Source organism: Lytechinus variegatus, chromosome 14 (assembly GCF_018143015.1).
Source record: "Lytechinus variegatus isolate NC3 chromosome 14, Lvar_3.0, whole genome shotgun sequence".
Taxonomy (NCBI): Eukaryota; Metazoa; Echinodermata; class Echinoidea; order Temnopleuroida; family Toxopneustidae; genus Lytechinus; species Lytechinus variegatus.
In genome coordinates, this window is record NC_054753.1 from 4,216,829 (window position 1) to 4,237,812 (window position 20,984).

A 20,984-nucleotide genomic window follows, 5' to 3' on the forward strand; every position below is an offset into this window, starting at 1 on the left:
TAAAAAAATTCATTTGATTACTCATCTTAAATGTCAAAATGAAACTCTTTCATTCCTATTTTTTTTTCAATTTGATAATTGTTGTGATTGTATGTTTAGTGATGATGCAACACCCTTTTTAGATTGTAGAAAATGATAAGACCCAAAATGATATGATCTGAGGGTTTTAATAAAATTCTGGTCTAAAGTTATGATTTACTTCGGTAAAGATGTTTTACTGAAATGTCAATGACCAATCAAGATCCTTGTTGCATATGTCAATTTTGTTCAAAACATAGACTAGTAGCCAATCGGACATTCTTTCACGTACATGTACAAACTTTCATTAACCTCTGTGTAAATGAGCCCTGGAATGAAAAGAATAAAGTGTTTGAAAAGCTCTTTGTACTATCTACATATAAGCAATCCTATTGATTTCAATATTTTTTTTTATTTAGCCTTCTCTCTTTCCCTCCTCCCCTCCCCGCCCTCTTCTAAATGTTGTTCTGGGCACGCTTATATACATACATGCATACAAAATAAAGTATTTTAAAGTAAATGTTTATAGAAATGTGCTGATATCTTGAAAGATGTTTTGCTGAAATCAAGATCCTTGTTGCATGTCAGTTGTGTTCAAAACACAGACAGGTAGCAAATCAGGGATGTTCTTCCACTTTTACAAGGCTTCATAAACCTCTGTGTAATTGAGCCCTGGAATCAAAAGAATAAAGTGTGTAAAAAGCTTGTTGTACTATCTAAGCAATCCTATTTTCAACATCAAAGCCCGGGGGGGCACTCGACCAAAAAATGGTGGGGGTGTGCCGCAGGCGAGACAAAAAACGGGGGCCTCGGAGCGGGCTTATTGTAAAAAGAGGGTCCTCGGAACGGGCTTCGGAACGACAAATGTTTGTGAAAACGGGGGTCCTTGGAACGGATCGCCAGCGTGTGAGCGCGTATATGCATCCCTATGATCGTCATGCAGCTAGCGCGGCCTCCGCCGGGTGAGCTCTGCGGCCGCTTTTCACCAAAATTGCGGATCATTGTAGCAGATCAATGCGATCGGAACAGCGTAACGAAAAATATGCAAAGCTTTGGAGCGGATTTCTTTCTTCTTTTTTCTCGATAAGAAGAAAATGCTATGCCTTGGAGCGGCTTTTTTTGTTCTTTTTCTCAATAAGACAAAAATGCTATGCCTTGGAACGGAAATTTGACTGTAAAAATGGGGGTCCCCTCCGCGGCACATACCCAATATGCATTATATACTGAGTGCCCCCCCCCCAGTCATCAAAGCCTGATTTATCATGTTTGATAAACATCCCATGCGAATTATACATGTGTTCAACAACTGATTTAAATACTTTTTTTTATTAAGCCTACTCTCTTTCCCTCCTCCCCTCGCCCACCCTCTTCTAAATGTTGTTCTAGGCATGCTTATATACATACATGCATACAAAATGAAATATTTGAAAGTAAATGTTTATAGTTCAATGTGCGATACTGATATCTTGAAAGATGTTTTGCTGAAATATCAATGACCAATCAAGATCCTTGTTGCATGCCAGCTGTGTTCAAAACACAGACTGGTAGCCAATTAGTAATTGAGCCATGGAATCAAAAGAATAAAGTGTGTAAAAAGCTTGTTGTACTATCTATTTTCTACTACTATTTTCATCATCAAAGCCTGATATATCATGTTTGATAAACATCCCTGTATTCAACTCTTGATTTCAATATTCAAATCTTACACTAGTGCACTGACCATTTATCCACTTTTTTTAGAAAATAATAACGGCATTTATCCAATGTGGAAGGTATAATGTGATAATTGAACAATTTCATTTTCCCCTCTACATAATAGTATGATTTTTCCTGATAATGCCTCTGGAATATTTATCTTCTACATGTTGTGTTCATGTCAGAAAGCTACATTCTATAAACTGGAATTTGGTCCTAAAAATTGTTATCATATCTCTTATTATCTCACTCGTGCTTTGCTTTTCAACAGAACTAAAAAAAGAATCATAGATTCATATTTTTTTATTAAGACATTTTATATAGTAGGTTTGACATGTACATATGTATATTAGATCACATCTTTTCACACAATTTATGATTTGTTTTTTGTATATTCTTTCATATTATCTCGCAATGAAGTAATCAACTCAAACTGTAAACAAGATCATCTTTGGATTAATTTTTTTAATCACAAGCTTTCAGATGAACGTTCCTAATCAGAAACATGCATTGAAACCAGCTGTTTTCGAATGCATTATGCAGCTAATATTTTTATTACCAAACCTCTCTCACTGTTTACAGACAGGGAACACCTTACTAGTACAGGTGCAATCCAAATAAATTTCAATAAAAGTAGTTCAAACCACATTGTGAAATTAATTCATCTCAATTTCAAAAGGTGCTTCATTCAATTCTGATGGAAATTTGGTAATATTGATTCAGTACAGGTCTGTCTTTGAATCGCCATGTCTAATAGTAGAAGTTTCTCTTCATTGGTGCCTGAACAATAAAGAAGTTCGTAGCAACCTCTGATGTATTTTATAGTGCCATGTGAATGATGTAATTCATTGAAAAAAATATTCCATCTTAAGCCGTATACATGTAGGAATAGATTTATATTATAAGCTATCCACTACAAAAATTATAATCATTGTTCTACATGTAGCCCTTAAAAAAATTCATTTGATTACTCATCTTAAATGTCAAAATGAAACTCTTTCATTCCTATTTTTTTTTCAATTTGATAATTGTTGTGATTGTATGTTTAGTGATGATGCAACACCCTTTTTAGATTGTAGAAAATGATAAGACCCAAAATGATATGATCTGAGGGTTTTAATAAAATTCTGGTCTAAAGTTATGATTTACTTCGGTAAAGATGTTTTACTGAAATGTCAATGACCAATCAAGATCCTTGTTGCATATGTCAATTTTGTTCAAAACATAGACTAGTAGCCAATCGGACATTCTTTCACGTACATGTACAAACTTTCATTAACCTCTGTGTAAATGAGCCCTGGAATGAAAAGAATAAAGTGTTTGAAAAGCTCTTTGTACTATCTACATATAAGCAATCCTATTGATTTCAATATTTTTTTTTATTTAGCCTTCTCTCTTTCCCTCCTCCCCTCCCCGCCCTCTTCTAAATGTTGTTCTGGGCACGCTTATATACATACATGCATACAAAATAAAGTATTTTAAAGTAAATGTTTATAGAAATGTGCTGATATCTTGAAAGATGTTTTGCTGAAATCAAGATCCTTGTTGCATGTCAGTTGTGTTCAAAACACAGACAGGTAGCAAATCAGGGATGTTCTTCCACTTTTACAAGGCTTCATAAACCTCTGTGTAATTGAGCCCTGGAATCAAAAGAATAAAGTGTGTAAAAAGCTTGTTGTACTATCTAAGCAATCCTATTTTCAACATCAAAGCCCGGGGGGGCACTCGACCAAAAAATGGTGGGGGTGTGCCGCAGGCGAGACAAAAAACGGGGGCCTCGGAGCGGGCTTATTGTAAAAAGAGGGTCCTCGGAACGGGCTTCGGAACGACAAATGTTTGTGAAAACGGGGGTCCTTGGAACGGATCGCCAGCGTGTGAGCGCGTATATGCATCCCTATGATCGTCATGCAGCTAGCGCGGCCTCCGCCGGGTGAGCTCTGCGGCCGCTTTTCACCAAAATTGCGGCTCATTGTAGCAGATCAATGCGATCGGAACAGCGTAACGAAAAATATGCAAAGCTTTGGAGCGGATTTCTTTCTTCTTTTTTCTCGATAAGAAGAAAATGCTATGCCTTGGAGCGGCTTTTTTTGTTCTTTTTCTCAATAAGACAAAAATGCTATGCCTTGGAACGGAAATTTGACTGTAAAAATGGGGGTCCCCTCCGCGGCACATACCCAATATGCATTATATACTGAGTGCCCCCCCCCCAGGCATCAAAGCCTGATTTATCATGTTTGATAAACATCCCATGCGAATTATACATGTGTTCAACAACTGATTTAAATACTTTTTTTTATTAAGCCTACTCTCTTTCCCTCCTCCCCTCCCCCACCCTCTTCTAAATGTTGTTCTAGGCATGCTTATATACATACATGCATACAAAATGAAATATTTGAAAGTAAATGTTTATAGTTCAATGTGCGATACTGATATCTTGAAAGATGTTTTGCTGAAATATCAATGACCAATCAAGATCCTTGTTGCATGCCAGCTGTGTTCAAAACACAGACTGGTAGCCAATTAGTAATTGAGCCATGGAATCAAAAGAATAAAGTGTGTAAAAAGCTTGTTGTACTATCTATTTTCTACTACTATTTTCATCATCAAAGCCTGATATATCATGTTTGATAAACATCCCTGTATTCAACTCTTGATTTCAATATTCAAATCTTACACTAGTGCACTGACCATTTATCCACTTTTTTTAGAAAATAATAACGGCATTTATCCAATGTGGAAGGTATAATGTGATAATTGAACAATTTCATTTTCCCCTCTACATAATAGTATGATTTTTCCTGATAATGCCTCTGGAATATTTATCTTCTACATGTTGTGTTCATGTCAGAAAGCTACATTCTATAAACTGGAATTTGGTCCTAAAAATTGTTATCATATCTCTTATTATCTCACTCGTGCTTTGCTTTTTAACAGAAATAAAAAAAGAATCATAGATTCATATTTTTTTATTAAGACATTTTATATAGTAGGTTTGACATGTACATATGTATATTAGATCACATCTTTTCGCACAATTTATGCTTTGTTTTTTTGTATATTCTTTCATATTATCTCGCAATGAAGTAATCAACTCAAACTGTAAACAAGATCATCTTTGGATTAATTTTTTTAATCGCAAGCTTTCAGATGAACGTTCCTAATCAGAAACATGCATTGAAACCAGCTGTTTTGGAATGCATTATGCAGCTAATATTTTTATTACCAAACTTCTCTCACCGTTTACAGACTGGGGACACCTCACTAGTACAGGTGCAATCCAAATAAATTTCAATAAAAGTAGTTCAAACTCACATTGTCAAATTAATTTATCTCAATTTCAAAAGGTGCTTCATTCAGTTCTGATGAAATTTGGTAATTGATATTGATTCAGTACAGGTCTGTCTTTGAATCGCAATGTCTAATAGTAGAAGTTTCTCTTCATTGATGCCTGAACAATAAAGAAGTTCATAGCAACCTCTGATGTATTTTATAGTGCCATGTGAATGATGTAATTCATTGAAAAAAAATATTCTTAAGCCGTATACATGTAGGAATAGATTTATATAAGCTATCCACTACAAAAATTATAATCATTGTTCTACTTGTAGCCCTTAAAAAATTCATTTGATAACTCATCTTTAATGTCAAAATGAAACTCTTTCATTTCTATTTTTTTTAGTTTGATAATTTTTGTGATTGAATGTTTAGTGATGATGCAGCACCCTTTTTAGATTGTAGAAAATGATAAGACCCAAAGTGATATGATCTGAGGGTTTTAATAAAACTCTGGTATAAAGTTGTGGTTTACTTTGGTAAGCCAATGTTCACTTGTATCTCTGACAGTTCAGGTTCGATTTGTCAGCTCTTTTAGAGGGGTACTTCAGGCTGAAAATATGCTTTGAATAGGTAAAGAAAAATCAGATAAGCGAAACAATGAAAATTTCACCAAATCGGACAAGGAATTACAGAGTTATGTCATTTTAAAGATTTTCATTATTTCAATGAAAGAGTTCTATACATGTGGTCATGAATATTTTATGAGCACCTAATGAATATTCATAATGGCATGTTTATAACTGCTGTCAATAGTTGATGCAAAGCTTTAGAATTCAGTGGCCCGTATTCTAAAGTTGGGTTTAGCCAAAAATTCCAAGAAAAATTCTTTCATTGCATATTTCTTGTGTTTGCTTTTCTCTTCCATAGTTCATTAATGGTGAAGACAGTTATCTTATTAATCTTTCCCAGACAGTAATAAGCTGATATTTTGAACCTGTATTGTTGGAGATTTATGTCACAAATTGGCTTTCCATAGTTTAACCACAACTATAAACCAAAGTTAAAATAAAATATTTGTTACTTGTCATCAGATTTTGTAGAAACTTTCAGAATTTTGCTCAGTGAATTTTATTCTCTTTTTCAGATGTAATAATTTTCAGCCCAAAGTACCTCTTTAACGCTCAAATCATTCATAACTGAATGGGAATAATTACCTACACAGTTCTCTTCATCATAAAATATGAGACTAGAGCATTGTCAAGATATGAAACGTAAAAAACGTATAAACGTATAAAATGTAAATGTAATTTTGACATTTCTTGCATCCCATAATTTTAAAACGGAGATAGACCATTGCTTAAACTGTACTTCAGAATGTGGGTCAATGGGGCTGAGAGAAAGAGTTGTGTTATGCCTCTATAAGATGATTCATGCAATAAAATCCTTACTGTGTCTTCAAGCAAGAAAAAAAAGTAATTTACTAACATGAAAAAAAATAGTCAAGAGTGTGCATGAATAGATGAAAATAAACTTCACTATGATTTTTGCTTTGTTTTGAAACAGAATGAAAATGATGCAAGTGAATCCTCGCCCTTCACTAAGAAAGCATCGGTGAGATCATCCTCGCCAGGAAGAGAAAATGTTAGCAAAGGAACGGTATCAGATAGAATGAAGGTAATGTGTCTTCTATTTCATAATTGACTATTTTTTAGACCCCTCAAGTCGATCCAGTAAGATGGGGTTAGTGGGGTATACAGCCAGGGTAGACTTGATGCCAAAGGCCGTGTTTATGCTTCCACTTTTCAGGCCAGAATCAGCGTTTTCAAACGAGATTAGTCCAAAACATGGTTGCGTCCATGCTTACTTTCATTTAAACGCTGTTTCAAATCGCCGATCGTAAACTAAAAAAAAGATGCGTTTGTAAATGTTGTTTGACCAGAATCAGGCTTTCTGGGGAAGTATAAACAGAACCACGATCGTAAACGTGTTAACATGACGTCATTTGGTACATGCTTCCGGTGAGATGAAAATTCGCGTGCATATACAGTCGCATTGCTCCATGTTATCTTCACGTAATAACAACACTCGGGAAAAAAAATTCGAAAAAAGGCACATCCAATTTGACCTCGCTTTCCTGCGAAGCCAGCTGGAGATCGTGATTTCGCCTCTGAAAAGTAAGCATAAACAGCACTCCCAGAATCATGTTTACGATCAGCGTTTTGAATCGACGTTTGAAAACGCTGATTCTGTCCCTGCAATGGAAGCATAAACATACCCATAGTTGGTCAGACCATTGTATTGAAATGTTAGTGTGTCATACCAGAATGAATCCGTCAAGTGCTGGCAATGATCTTTGTTTAGTATTGTGCTTGTTAAGATGCATATATCTGTGGATGTGAATAAATGCATTAAATAGTATTGTTGTTGCAAAATAATGTAAGGACTAATCTGAAAATGCACTCTATTTTGACTGGACAAGTTTATTCTTATTTTTTAGTGCGGGGGGGAGGCTGTACTTTTCTTAAAATGTATAGTCAGCAAGTAGGCTTGACTGTACACTCTATATCATTTCTTTGAAATGAGGATTCCTCAAAGCTATTAAGTTGTCTTCTCTTATGTGGGAGCTTGTGTAAGTGAGACATGTTGTATCATATTTTTGTATTTTTTTATCTCTAATTATGTTATTTATTATTCTATTCCAGATGTTTTCACAAAGCAACTGATTTGATAGAACATTTAATATATGTAGCAGGGAAATGACCAAGTGAGAACCCCAGCATTTACCTACGTTATTTTCAAAGGATTTCTTTACATTTCATCTTCCTGTGAGTCTTCCAAATCTTGACGTCTAAACCTGAGTGCCTTGTGAATCTATGGACAAATAAACTTTCTACAAAGCACATCTAAGAAAATGTCAAAATTTAAACTGCAACTCATCTAAGATGTGCTTGGTTCCCTGATAAGTTCCATGCTACTTGTTGCCAAGGGAACCGCTTTCAGCGTGTGGATATTTCTCTATTTTTAAAGGTAAAAATTGAGAATAGAGAATGCAAACGGTAAAATCCCTAGAAAGCCAATGAACATTATTTTAAGTTACTAATAAATGAGGTTCTGGAACTGTAAGATAGAATCTTTGAACAAACAAAATTATGGCACTTTAATTGTTAACATGCCTTATGAAGTAGGCACTACATGTATGAAATTTGTTTCGATAATTTTTTTTTTCAATTTATAATGTATGTTGCATATAATTGCATAAGCAGGAATATGATTGATTTGACTTTTTTAAATGCACTATATAATTCTTTAGATGTTAGTGACAGAAAGTTGCTTGAAAAAGAGACTGTACAGGGATGCAATTTGAAACACTTTGCAAACAAATGATGATATTGGCTCCAATCAGTATAAAAATAGAGACTCAATGCTATCAATCAAGGGCACAAAGCTTTTACTTCCTTTATTCAGTCTGATACATGTATATCTTATTGCCCTACAGCAATTAGTTAGTTTTGTTGTTATACAGCTTATTCTTTCTTCCATTGTGTCACCAAAACCTTGGGTTGTTAGAAGTTTTCTGAATTATAGAGCCATCTTAATTATAGAAGGACATGTTAATAAAAATATATACACTGTAAAAACTGTGGTGTTAAAACGGACACCAATTGGTGTTAATAGAGGACCACACCCTGATGTGTTAAAATTACACCCTAGAGATTGAATGTAACAACCAAAGGTGTTGTAATAACACCTATACATGTAGGTGTAACACTAACCACCAATTTAACACCGGTGTAAAAGATCTGGTGTGGTCCTCTATGTACACCGGTTAACACCACAGTTTTTGCTGTGTATACATATACATATATATATATATATATATATATATATATATATATATATATATATATATATAAACACAGAAAGTGTGTATTATTGCAAGGTGATAGAAAAATATTCTTAAATCATGAATTTGTTTTTAATTAGAAATAATAATTTGTGTCATGAAATATTCAGTTGATCTGAGGATGAGTTTTCATTGAAATACCATTATGTATTATTTTTTGTTGAAAAAATATATGATAATTATGAATCATTTCAGTTCATGTCATGTACATGTTTAAATATAAAAATGTTTACTGTGTATAAGAGGAATTGTTTTGTTAGGAATGTACTTTATATAAACAGTATTCAACTATAGAGGGCGACAGGACCCTTCACTAATCTGATACATTAGTAAAGTAGAAGATGCTGTACATGTTTCAGGCTAACACAATTAAAAATTACATTTTGGGGACTACCATCCGAAGTAGAGTCTGAATTATTCGAATGATTCATAACTTGATCGATAGAGAAATTATATTGATTGAGAAAAACCTGATTGTAGCACCAGAAATGGATATAGCCCGGTTAAAAGGCTATACATTTTAACGTATTATTGATCTGAAGTAGGTTTATGCTTGACAACTCCTTTCCTCAAACTGGTGATAACTTGAATGTTAAATTAGAAGAAAACATTGTGTGAACAGTGTCTTTATTTGTTGAAGTCGTTCATTTAATTGAAATAGAGATAATAGACTACAATCAGTGGAATACCTCAGTTACATGAGAGCTTTATGGTGCTTGATAACAACTGTAATGATATTCTTGGAAGTACAATAATGGTGTTGGTTATTTTGTGATAGTTTATATTAGTGTCAAAAGTCTTATTTGCATTTATCTGTTTTTATATAATGCAATGAATTTTATTTGAAGTAGGATTAAGTGATGATTACATGTCAGGCATCAAAATATTGACCACAACTCTATTATATCAAGTTTGAAAGATGAGTCCACCGCAGAAAACCTTGATTTTGAATAAAAGGAGAAAAATCCAACATTTACAAGAATATAAAACAGAAAGCTTTATCCAAATTAGATGTAAAATAAAAAAAAGTTGAAACGTTTTAAAGTTTTGCTTAAATATACAAAATATGCACAGTATGGTATGCAAATGAGGGGACTGATGACATCATCCACTGACTACTTCTGTTGTATTTCATTTAAACAAGTATGAAATATTCATATTTTTCCTTATTGTCATGTATTTATAAGTTTTAGTCCTCCCTAAAGATGCGACTTACCAATGTTTTAACGTTTTGTGGTTTAGTCAAGTTTATCATTATTGTCAAATGTGAAGAAATTGATATATTGTATAATTCAAACAAATAAACAGTAGAAATAGTGAGAAAGTGTCGGACTCTATATCATTTGCATATCACTGAGCTGTGCATACAACTGTTTTTGGAAAAATAAGCCAAACTTTAAATGTCATACTTTTTTTGTACATTCGAGTTTGATGAAAGTTCCAGCATTATGCTTGTTTCAATTTTTCTGTATTGATTCAAATGAACATTTATCTGAGGTGGACCGGACCTTTGATTAAGGGAATGTTTATATCAACTACAGAAATATGTAACCCATTGATAAATGCTCTTAATAAATGTTCTTTTTGTAATCAAGTTTGATTACTGGCAGATGGTGTTATCAATATAAGAGAAAATCTACTTTTTGGCTCGATATATTGTTTCTATTTGAAAATTAATTGAATGAAAGTCAAAGTATAAAGATTATTCATAAATGACATACAAATAAAGTACAGGTACTTTTGAAGAAATTTTATTTTGTGTTTGTAATGTAAAGCATATTTTTTGATAACATTGTTAGATGACAATATCTAGAGTAATCAAGTGTTTTTTTATATTCAGCGCTGGTCGCTTGGATTCTATGATTGATTTTTTTACTCAGCATTGATTCAGCGAAATGTTCATGGTGTTAGTGGGTACATTCTAGTCATTAAAATTAAGGGGCGATGGTGAACTGATTGCTTAAGTGATATAGTACACTATGTGAGACTCAACATTGTACTTTACTTTTTTTTTTTAATTCTGATTGATCATTCATTATATGTGTAAACAAAATTTTGTATATCCTTTTATATTATTTGGTGCGGTGCAAGGTATAAAGTATATTTCTTGGTGTTCGATCATGGGGTTCCCTCTTCTTGTTCTAAAATACTGTAGATGGTCTAATCGAATGTGATATGGAAATCTAGATGGATTTTAAGTACTTGTTAGTTGCAAGGATAAGGCAAAACCAGTAGAATTTTTGGTAATTCCATTCCTCTTTTTTGCGCAGAAAAGGTTCACACTGGGTAGAAGTCTGAACAAGTGTATCGCTGACTGTCTGAGCTAGGGTGGCCAAGGAAAAATGTATAATGCTTTCCTTTTAGAACTAGATACAGATACTTTGTCTCAACAGTTAAAATTTGTCGAATTATCTTTAACCTTGACACCTTGCTGCAAACTGAGGTTTACTGTTTCTTTTCATATTATTTTGGCTTGAACAAATATTAATTCTGTTTTTAAGAACGCAACAGATTTGCTTTATTTAAATTTCAATCACTTGACTTTTGCGTCAACTACACAGCTCATTTTCTGCTTTGGTTCATTGTTTTTCGTTTAGCCCTATTTGTTGGTTTCTGTATTTTGATTCAAACATAATACTAGAAAGTTGATTTATTGCTATTTCCATAATTTGCATTTGGCGTTTTATCAATGTTGATTTGATTTATGTTTTATCTCTTTCCCATTGTATAATTTTAGTATCTCTGTTGATTTTTTTGTTTGTAAATTGAACATTTTCAGCCTGCGAGCTGCCTGTTTGATATTTGTTTCAATAAACCATACCAATTCAATTCAATCAATCAAACAAATCTTCTGGGACATCAGAAATCTATTAAACTTGGTAGAGTTTTGGCTAAGAAAAGGTTTATATCACACATATTTTGCATTGTTGATAATTTGATTTGTTAATCATTCTTGTTTCATTTTTTTTGGGGGGGGCGGGGTCTTGGACAAGCATTTGACTTGTGGAAGGTTGATGGATTTACCTAGTTATAATTCATTGTCGTGCACTTCATTCAAAACACTGCATTGAGTGCACACTTCAACATTATATTCCACCCATTGATGCTGCTTGAAATGTAACTTTATTATCAAAATAATCACATCCATGTAATTTTAGTTTTCTTGTCACTGTTAGGATCTGTGCATAATACCAGATGGCGGCAACTAATTTGCAAAGATTCTTTTCCATGCATGATTGATTAAGTACATGTATGTACATATTGTGTTATCTGCATAAATGCATGTGAGTAAATAATATAATCTTGTATAAACAAGCACATTGCATGGCATAATCATTTGTGAATGCATGCATGAAAATCAATCTTCAGGAAATTATCTTTATTTAGTGTTATAAGATCAAAGCAAAGTACATTAATGGTTAGAAGTTTCATTTGTATAGTCTCCAATTCACTCTGTAACTGTTCACATAACATTGGCAAATAGATTTTGAATGAACATGTAATGTCACACTAATGTATAGATTCCAATTTTTCTATTAGTCCTATCAAGTAGATTTATTATCTACTCATTTCAGAGACTCCTTTGTGCTTGTTTGAAACTGCATTCAACATTCATTTTCAAATTGCAGTTATGAGAGATTTTTTTTCTGTTTAAATGAGGATATAATCGTTGATATATATTGTAGAATATATGCAAAAGTGTATTACGTATCTGATCAAATGTTATTCTTATATTTTTGCGATGATTCTCACCCCTAATATTCATTACCTTATAATAGTATAGGGAAAATTATTTTGTTTTGTTTTTTACTCAAGATATGTATAGAACCCCACACCATTCTAAAACATAAGTATTTTGATTATGTACTTTTGTGTAAATCATTCTCTGTTGATATTCTTTCATGCCCTTTCTATTTGTATACATCTAATACCATGTTACAATTTATAAATTTTGGAAAATTCTCTATAGACTCATAGAGATATGGTATATCTGTATGTGCTGGATATCTACGAGATGCATTTGATGTACATGTATTTTGAGACATTGAATGCTTGATTTATCTGTGAATGATTTTAAGAAATATGTATATTGATTATTTTTTTTTTATACTCGGAACTTGTCTTTCTTAAATAAAATTAAATCAAAACAATGGCATGGTTTGTATTGCATTTTTTTATTATCGGAAGAATCAGTGGTAAAAAGACTTTAGCGCGTAGATAATTAGGTAAAACACGCGCATCCACAAGGGGCGCAGGAAGCTGCCTAAATGAAATCGGGGGCAGCCACAACCGCATGGATTTGGAAATGTGTAGCGAATAAAATGTATTGGTGTTTCTGTGTTTCTTACACTATAAAAAAATGTGTGCTTTAGGTGAAAACTACACAGTATTGGTTGAAAATTACCCAGAGTTGGATAATTTTTAACCAATATTGTGTAAACAGTATGTTGGCTGACATTTTAAGAGTGAAAGAACCATTCTATCAACCAATTTGAAGGGGAAGTTCACTCTGATGTATAGTTGTAAGAATTGCAGAAAAAATACATTGGTGAAGGTTTCAGAAAAATCCATAAGATAGCTTAAATAAAGGTTCCCCAGAGCTATCTACCCTTTCGAAAAATTGGTGATGCCGAAAAATGTCTCTGCCGGGAATCGAACCCGCGCCCCCAGCTTTGAATGCCGGAGCCTTAACCACTAGACCACAGAGACGGGTTAGTGGCTAGGGCGACCCCGATCCGATCATGGATCGTCCATGATCCGATTGATCGTGGGATAGACAGACAGGCGTTCAATCTGTGGTGCGTCACAACATGGCCCATGGTATGCGTCAATTATTTTTTCTTCAACTTTTGACCACATGTTCTTGGTGAATGAGGTAAAAAAAAAATGGCAACCCATATAAGTATAGACTAAAAACGCCTTGGGCTGACCAGCTGGACCACCCTTGTCATCCCTCTAGGGTTCAATATAAGCGATATGCAGATGATAAGGTGTCTCGAATTGATCAATTTCTATTAAATAATAATCTTGATTGACACTGTCATAGTTCTTCATTACTGCAATCCCCATCGGTTCAAATTCCTTCAAGAAGTATACGTCGTCATTAATGACGCTGAGGTCTCTCATCTGTATGTTAATTAGCAAAGTGCAATTGTTGAAGTGGCCTCTCGGCGACACATCCTTGTAGAAGTTATTTCCCGTAATTGAGACAGAAAAAAAGACACGTGGTGGATTTCCTAAAGAAGAGAACATACCCAATAATACCGTAATATTCCATTCATTACATTTGATGTACATGTAGGTATATACAGTGAATTGGATTCGGTCGAAGCTATTAATGCAAGTTGAAAGGTAAGCTTATTGTATTACATAAATTAGGCTTATGCCGAAAGGGTGGGTGATGTCGCGTTAGGGTGTGTTGACATTAACGCGAAGATTCGTCGAAAGCCCCCCCCCCCCCCCGGCTTGGCCGAAAGGGTGCGCTTGGAGCGTTACGTCACGTCGCGTTCACTGGAACGCATCCATTGATTGATTGATTGATAGCATTTATTCCATTTATCATAAAAAAACAAATACAAGGTACATACAAAGTTTACATAAATTACATGAGAAAATTTCAGATATCACAATGATAAAAACTGGAAAACAGTTGAATAAAAAGAAAAGAGTGTACATGATTTATAAATGAATGAGGAGGCAACTAGAAAGGGAAAGCCTTATTAGCGTTGCCACCTTAACAAAATCTGGAAAATGAATATATATATGATATTGTAAAATGCAAAATGTAATAAATACTGAATACCAGATATAAACATTGAACATAAAAGGGGAAAACACAAATTTTAACACAAAAGACAATATACATAAATAATATATCAACGATTAAAAAAAAAGCCCCCCCCCCCCGGAAGTGCCGAAAGGGTGCGTTTTATTTTGTTTTTAATAATAATGATACTAACAAGATTGATAATAATAATTACAATAATAATGATAATGATAATAATAATAATAATGGTAATATTAATACTAATTATAATAATAATTAAAATAACAATAAGAAGAAAAAGAAGCAGAAGAAGGAGGAGGAGGAGAAGGAGAATAAGATAATGATGATGAAGAACAACAACAATAACAAGAAAAATAATATCACCAACAACAATGATTAATAATGATAGTAAAAAAATAATTATAATATGAAGGAGACGAAGAGGGAAGAAGAAGAAGAAAGAGAAGAAGTAGAAGTAGTAGTAGTAGTAGTAGAAGAAGAAAATTATGTAGAAGAAAAAGAAGGAGTATACGATAATAATGAAGAACAACAATAAAAAAAAAGTATCACAGACAACGATAATTATAAAAATACTAAATTTAGTAATAATTATGATAGTAATTATAATAATATGAAGGAGAGGAAGAGGGATGCAGAGGAAGAAGAAAAAGAAGAAGAAGAAAAACCGAAGGAATTATTTTAATTACAATAATAATAATAATTAATCCAAATAATAGCATGCTACTACTCCTATGGATCATAATTATAATAATAAAAAAATGATAATGATAATGATAATTATAATAAAAATGATGAAAATAATACTTAATGATAATAATAATTATAATAATTATAATAATGATAATAATGATAATAACAATAATAATAATAATAAAAATGATACTAATAATAATAATATGAAGGAGAGGAAGAGGGATGCAGAGGAAGAAGAAGCAAAAGAAGAAGAGGAGGAGGAAAAAGGAGAAGCGGAAGAATAAGAATAAGAATAATAATAAGACGAAGAAGAAGAGGAGAATAAGAAGAAGAAAAAGACAAGGATGAAGAAGTTTGAGGAAGAAGAAGAGGAGGAGGAGGAGGAAGAAGATGAAGAAGAAGAAAAAAATAAAAAACGAAGGAATTATTTTAATTACAATAATAATAATAATCTAAATAATAGCATGCTCCTTCTCCTATGGATCATAATAATAAAAATAAAAATGATTATAATGATAATTATAATAATAATGATAAAAATAATACTTAATGATGATGATAATAATAATAACAATAATGATAAGAATAATAATGACAATAATAATAATATTAATAATAATAATAATAATAGTAATAATAATGATAGTGATAATAACAATAATAATAATAATAATAAAGATAAGAACGATGATAATAATGATCATTATAATAATAAAATATCACAGATGATTATCATCATCATAATCTTCATCATCAACATAATATAAAATAATGACAATAATAATAATAATAATAGTGAATTATAATAATAAATAAAAATAAAAACAAAATCATCGATCGAAGTGAGAGGGTTCGAACCTGCAACCACTGGTTTCGAGGCGCCGCTCTCAACCAATTATTTGTGCATTGCAGCCATGTAGTGGTCTTTTCTTCTCTAAGTATATATCCCCTGGTATTGCGCAATGCCCGAACGCACGCCGCGCTACATTGTCTCTGGTGACGATAATGTCGAAACGGTGATACGACGAAATTGAGTTCCTTCTCCGCAGAATCATGCATTTTTCAAGAAAGAGTGATGCAAGTACTTGCATGAAAATATTCTTAAGATATTTGAACGATTCATTTTGATTCTAGGTAAGTTAAGCTTCTTTAAACTCGGATCATTTCTGTCGCCACTGTTCAGATATGCTTCTGCAGCGATGAGCGGATCGTGCCATCGCCCTGCCGCCCTGGCTAGCCGTCCGGCCGTACGCCTTCACAATTAGCCGCTGAGTGTACTGAACGCGAAGGTTCGGGAAAAGCCCCCCCCCCCCCCCCCCCCGTTGTGCCATTTGGGGGCGTTGTCGACACTGACGCGCCCTAACGCTCCCAACATACCCTTTCGGCCAAACCGGGGGGGGGGGGGGGTGGGGGCTTTGGACGAATCTTCGCGTTAGTGTCAACACCCCCTAACGCGACAGCACCCACCCTTTCGGCATAAGCCCATAAATTAGGCCTAATCCTAGTTTATGATACGAATTTGATAGACCTCCAAATTCTTCATTGAAAGCGTGGACCTAGGCTAACATTGATTTCCGAACCCTTCTGTCGAACATGTTTTCATTCTTTGCTTATTCCAAATACACAATGTGTAAGAAAGGTGAAACGAATAGGGGAAGCCGGTAAAGATGGATTGTGGTCGCCTTCCCGCACAAAGGCCGTTAGCGCGCTCTGCGCGTCGCCTTTCCACACAAATGCCGCACAAAGGCTCTGCGCATCGCCCTTCCGCCAAAAGGCAGTTAAGGTGCACAGACTGCACGTCGCCTTCCGGCCAAAAATCCGCGCTAACGTCCCTTGTGCTAATAGGCGTCGCGCAGTGCGCGCTAACGACGCATCGTAGGGATATATCTGTCAGAAGTTAGACCGGCAATTCAATACAAATTTGATTCGATGGTAATTTAAAGTACGATATTCTGTTTACGATCCACTGTCTTGAATTAATGAATCCACTATTCAAACGGTGGACTCATGAATAAAATAGCGCTCTTAACCATGGCAGCAGGCGTAAATTTTCGGCGCACATGTGACAAATACAGTGTGTACACTCAATCGGCTTTTGGTTCTGAACCAAAAGCTGACCAATACCGTGTTTACACTTAATCGGCTTTTGAATCGGCTCGCGGTTCCGAACCGCGAGCCGATGCAGCATCGGCTTTTTAATATAGCGTGTAAACTGCCCGGGGGGCCACTTCCATTCACGAGTGGATACCATGCGCGACCATGGGGTCTCGAAAAGCACCCTAAACACGTAATTTCCATGTTCTGAAAATGCAACCCTTAACAAGTATTGGCGTGTGAAACCCTACCCTAAACAAGTATTGGAAACAAAACGATACTCTTGGCAAATATTCCTTGAAATGAACCCCTAAACAAGTACAGGAATGTTTTATTGTTACGGGTCCTTCGGTCGTCGGCTTTACCTTATTTGGTTTAGTACGACCCCACTTCTACACCTCGCGCAAATCGGACTCTAAACACGAAGTGTTGGGGCAAAAAGGACATCCTTTATAAAACGTTTGAATTTTGTTTTATCATCCCCGCAAATTCGACCCTAAACACGTAATTTTCCTAGCGAAATAGATACCCTTTTTTCATTATTTTTGTGTTTTTGACACCCTTATCACGTTACGTACGTAACGTGCCCTATCGTGAAAAAGACATCCTTTTTACGTGTTTTTTTGGTCGCGCATGGTATCCACTCGTCAATGTAAGTGGCCCCTCCGGGGTAAACTGATCCAGCGTTGTCTTTAATATGACGTATTAAAGACAACGCTGGATCAGTGCGCTTACAATTACGTCACAATGGTAAAATAAATGAAATGAGCACAAATTGCCGATGCAGAATCGGCTTTTTGTTTCCACGTAGTAAAAAAAAGCCGATTCTGCATCGGCTCGCGGTTCAACACCTACTACTTTGGTGGTGCAAATTGCCGGTTCTGAACCGCGAGCCGATTCAAAAGCCGATTAAGTGTAAACACGGTATTGATGCAGAATCGGCTTTTGGTTTACACGTTTTTACAGCTCGCGGTTCAGAACCGCGAACCGATGCAAAAACCTGAAATGATACGCACACCAATAATGAACCAAAAGCCGATCAAGTGTAAACACGGTATATAACACTGGAAGTGTTGGACATTTGTTTGATATACGCGGTAAATAGGCGTAATTCATACAGGAAATCTGCATAAACCATGCAGGGTTTTAAACGAGGGTTTTAAAAACCATGCATCTTTGTGAATTCGGCCCATTGGATCTGGGATGGCAAGGTAAACTCCGAACTTTTTTGCATACTACTGAGAAACTCTCTATAAGTACCAAATCCTTTGAAAATGCAAGTAAATTCACAAATCACAATGGACAACTGAGAGGCTACGCAGGCGCAGATCCAGGGGGGGGGGGGGGGCAGTCGGCCCCAGGTCACAAGCATTGCACAGAATGTTCAATTTTCAGGACAAAGTGCATTAAATTTCCAAAACAAGTGGAACACCTCTGGCAGTCTCCCCTGCATTACGCGATTCGTTATTGCTGCTATAATAGCAGCAGCACCCGGGAGTCTTTGAAAACAGCTATTGAATAAAACATTCATACGATAATTAATATACTATATTATGTCCATTGGCCCAAAATGACCTTTCACCATGATCGTGCGATCTTACATGTGTGCAAACCAATCATTTATACTTGCTTACCTTGATGTCTATGTTTCATGAACTAGATCCATAAACTTTCTAAGTTGTGATGCCAATTCAACAAATACCCCCAAAATCACCAAAGTTTATTGGCCCTAAATGACCTTTGACATTGGTCATGTGACCTGAAACTCACTGATATCAGATTACTCTTATGTTAAAGTTTTGTGATTTAGATCAATGACCTTTGAGAGTTACAATGGTAAGTCAATAAATAACCAACATGGCAAGGCTCATTGACCCTACACTGTAAAAACTGTGGTGTTAAAACTGACACCAATTGGTGTTAATAGAGGACCACACCCTGAGGTGTTAAAATAACACCCTAGAGATTGAACATAACACCAAAGAGTATAAATGTAGCAACCATAGGTGTTGTAATAACACCTACAGGTGTAAAACTAACACCACCAATTTAACACCGGTGTAAAATAACTGGTGTGGTCCTCTATGTACACCGGTTAACACCACAGTTTTTGCTGTGTAGACCTTTGACCTTAGTCATGCGACCTGAAACTCGAACAGGATGTTCAGTGATATTTGATTACCCTTATGTCCAAAGTCAAAGTTACGATGGAAATTCAACAAATACCCCTAACATGCCCAAAGTTCATTAACCCTAAAATGACCTTTGATCTTAGTCAGCAGAGTGTTAAATAATACCTCATTGTCTTTATGTGTAAGTTTCATTCACTAGGTTTATATACTTCTTAGGTTATGATGACATTTAAAATACTTAACCTAAGGTTAAGATTTCGATATTGATTCCCCAACATGGTCTAAGTACATTGACCCTAAATGACATTTCACCTTGGTCGTGTAACCTGAAACCAATGACAAATATTTAGTTATACTTGATTACCCTTATGTTTAACTTTCATGGAATAGGTCCCGGGGGGGGGAGGGCACCAAGAAACACGTAAAAATGATGTCTTTTTCACGATAGGGCACGTTACGTACGTAACATGATAAGGGTGTCAAAAAACACAAAAATAATGAAAAAAGGGTATCTATTTCGCTCGGAAAATTACGTGTTTAGGGTCGAATTTGCGGGGATGATAATACAAAATTAAAATGTTTAATAAAGGATGTCCTTTTTGCCCCAAAACTTCGTGTTTAGAGTCCGATTTGCGCGAGGTGTAGAAGGTGGGGTCGTACTAAACCAAATAAGGTAAAGCCGACGACCGAAGGACCCGTAACAATAAAACATTCCTGTACTTGTTTAGGGGTTCATTTCAGGGAATATTTGCTAAGAGTATCGTTTTGTTTCCAATACTTGTTAAGGGTAGAGTTTCACACGCCAATACTTGTTAAGGGGTGCATTTTCAGAATATGGAAATTACGTGTTTAGGGTGCTTTTCGAGACCCCATGGTCGCGCATGGTATCCACTCGTGAATGGAAAAGCCCCCCCCCCCCCTGAGGAATAGGTCCATATACTTTTATGTCATTGAAAAAACTTAACCTGAGGTTAAGATTTGATGTTGACGCCGCTATATACTGTCACCGCCGCCGTCGGAAAAGCGACGCCTATTATCTCGCTCTGCTATATGCAGGCCAATCCAAAAACAATTATTTACGCTTCACGCTCGCAATATTTGTGTTTCTGTGTATGGTAACTCGTGAAGGAACTGGTAAACGCTAAGCTGGAATCTAACCTAGACGTCTAGTTTAATCAGTCATTTGGCTGACCTTAGAGACGGCAGATAATTGCATTCGGGCCTATTTATTGAAGTGGAGACAATGGCAGATTCCAACTCACGCTTAGTCGCTTACGATTGTGAGTCCATTGCTCTAACCACTAGACCACACGATGGTGTGGATAGGGCCGGTTCCATCGGAATCTCTTGACTCTGGACTACAACATATTTGCAATTGTTCGTC

General features: G+C 35.2%; 1 protein-coding gene across 7 annotated transcripts in view; it reads left to right on the forward strand.

Moving 5' to 3' along the window:
- The window catches only part of LOC121427258 (titin homolog), a 53,751-nt gene extending 45,579 nt beyond the window's left edge, over positions 1 to 8,172 (forward strand). For 5 of the 7 annotated variants that reach the window (XM_041623587.1, XM_041623588.1, XM_041623590.1 and 2 more), the window contains 2 exons: positions 6,553 to 6,663; positions 7,692 to 8,171. In XM_041623587.1, coding sequence (XP_041479521.1) covers positions 6,553 to 6,663; positions 7,692 to 7,712 — 132 coding nt within the window. In that variant the 3' untranslated portion in view covers positions 7,713 to 8,171. Of the gene's footprint in view, positions 1 to 6,552; positions 6,664 to 7,691 lie in introns of all 7 variants that reach the window. The other 2 variants (XM_041623583.1, XM_041623586.1) reach the window with 1 other exon arrangement.
- Positions 8,173 to 20,984: the final 12,812 nt, after the last annotated feature.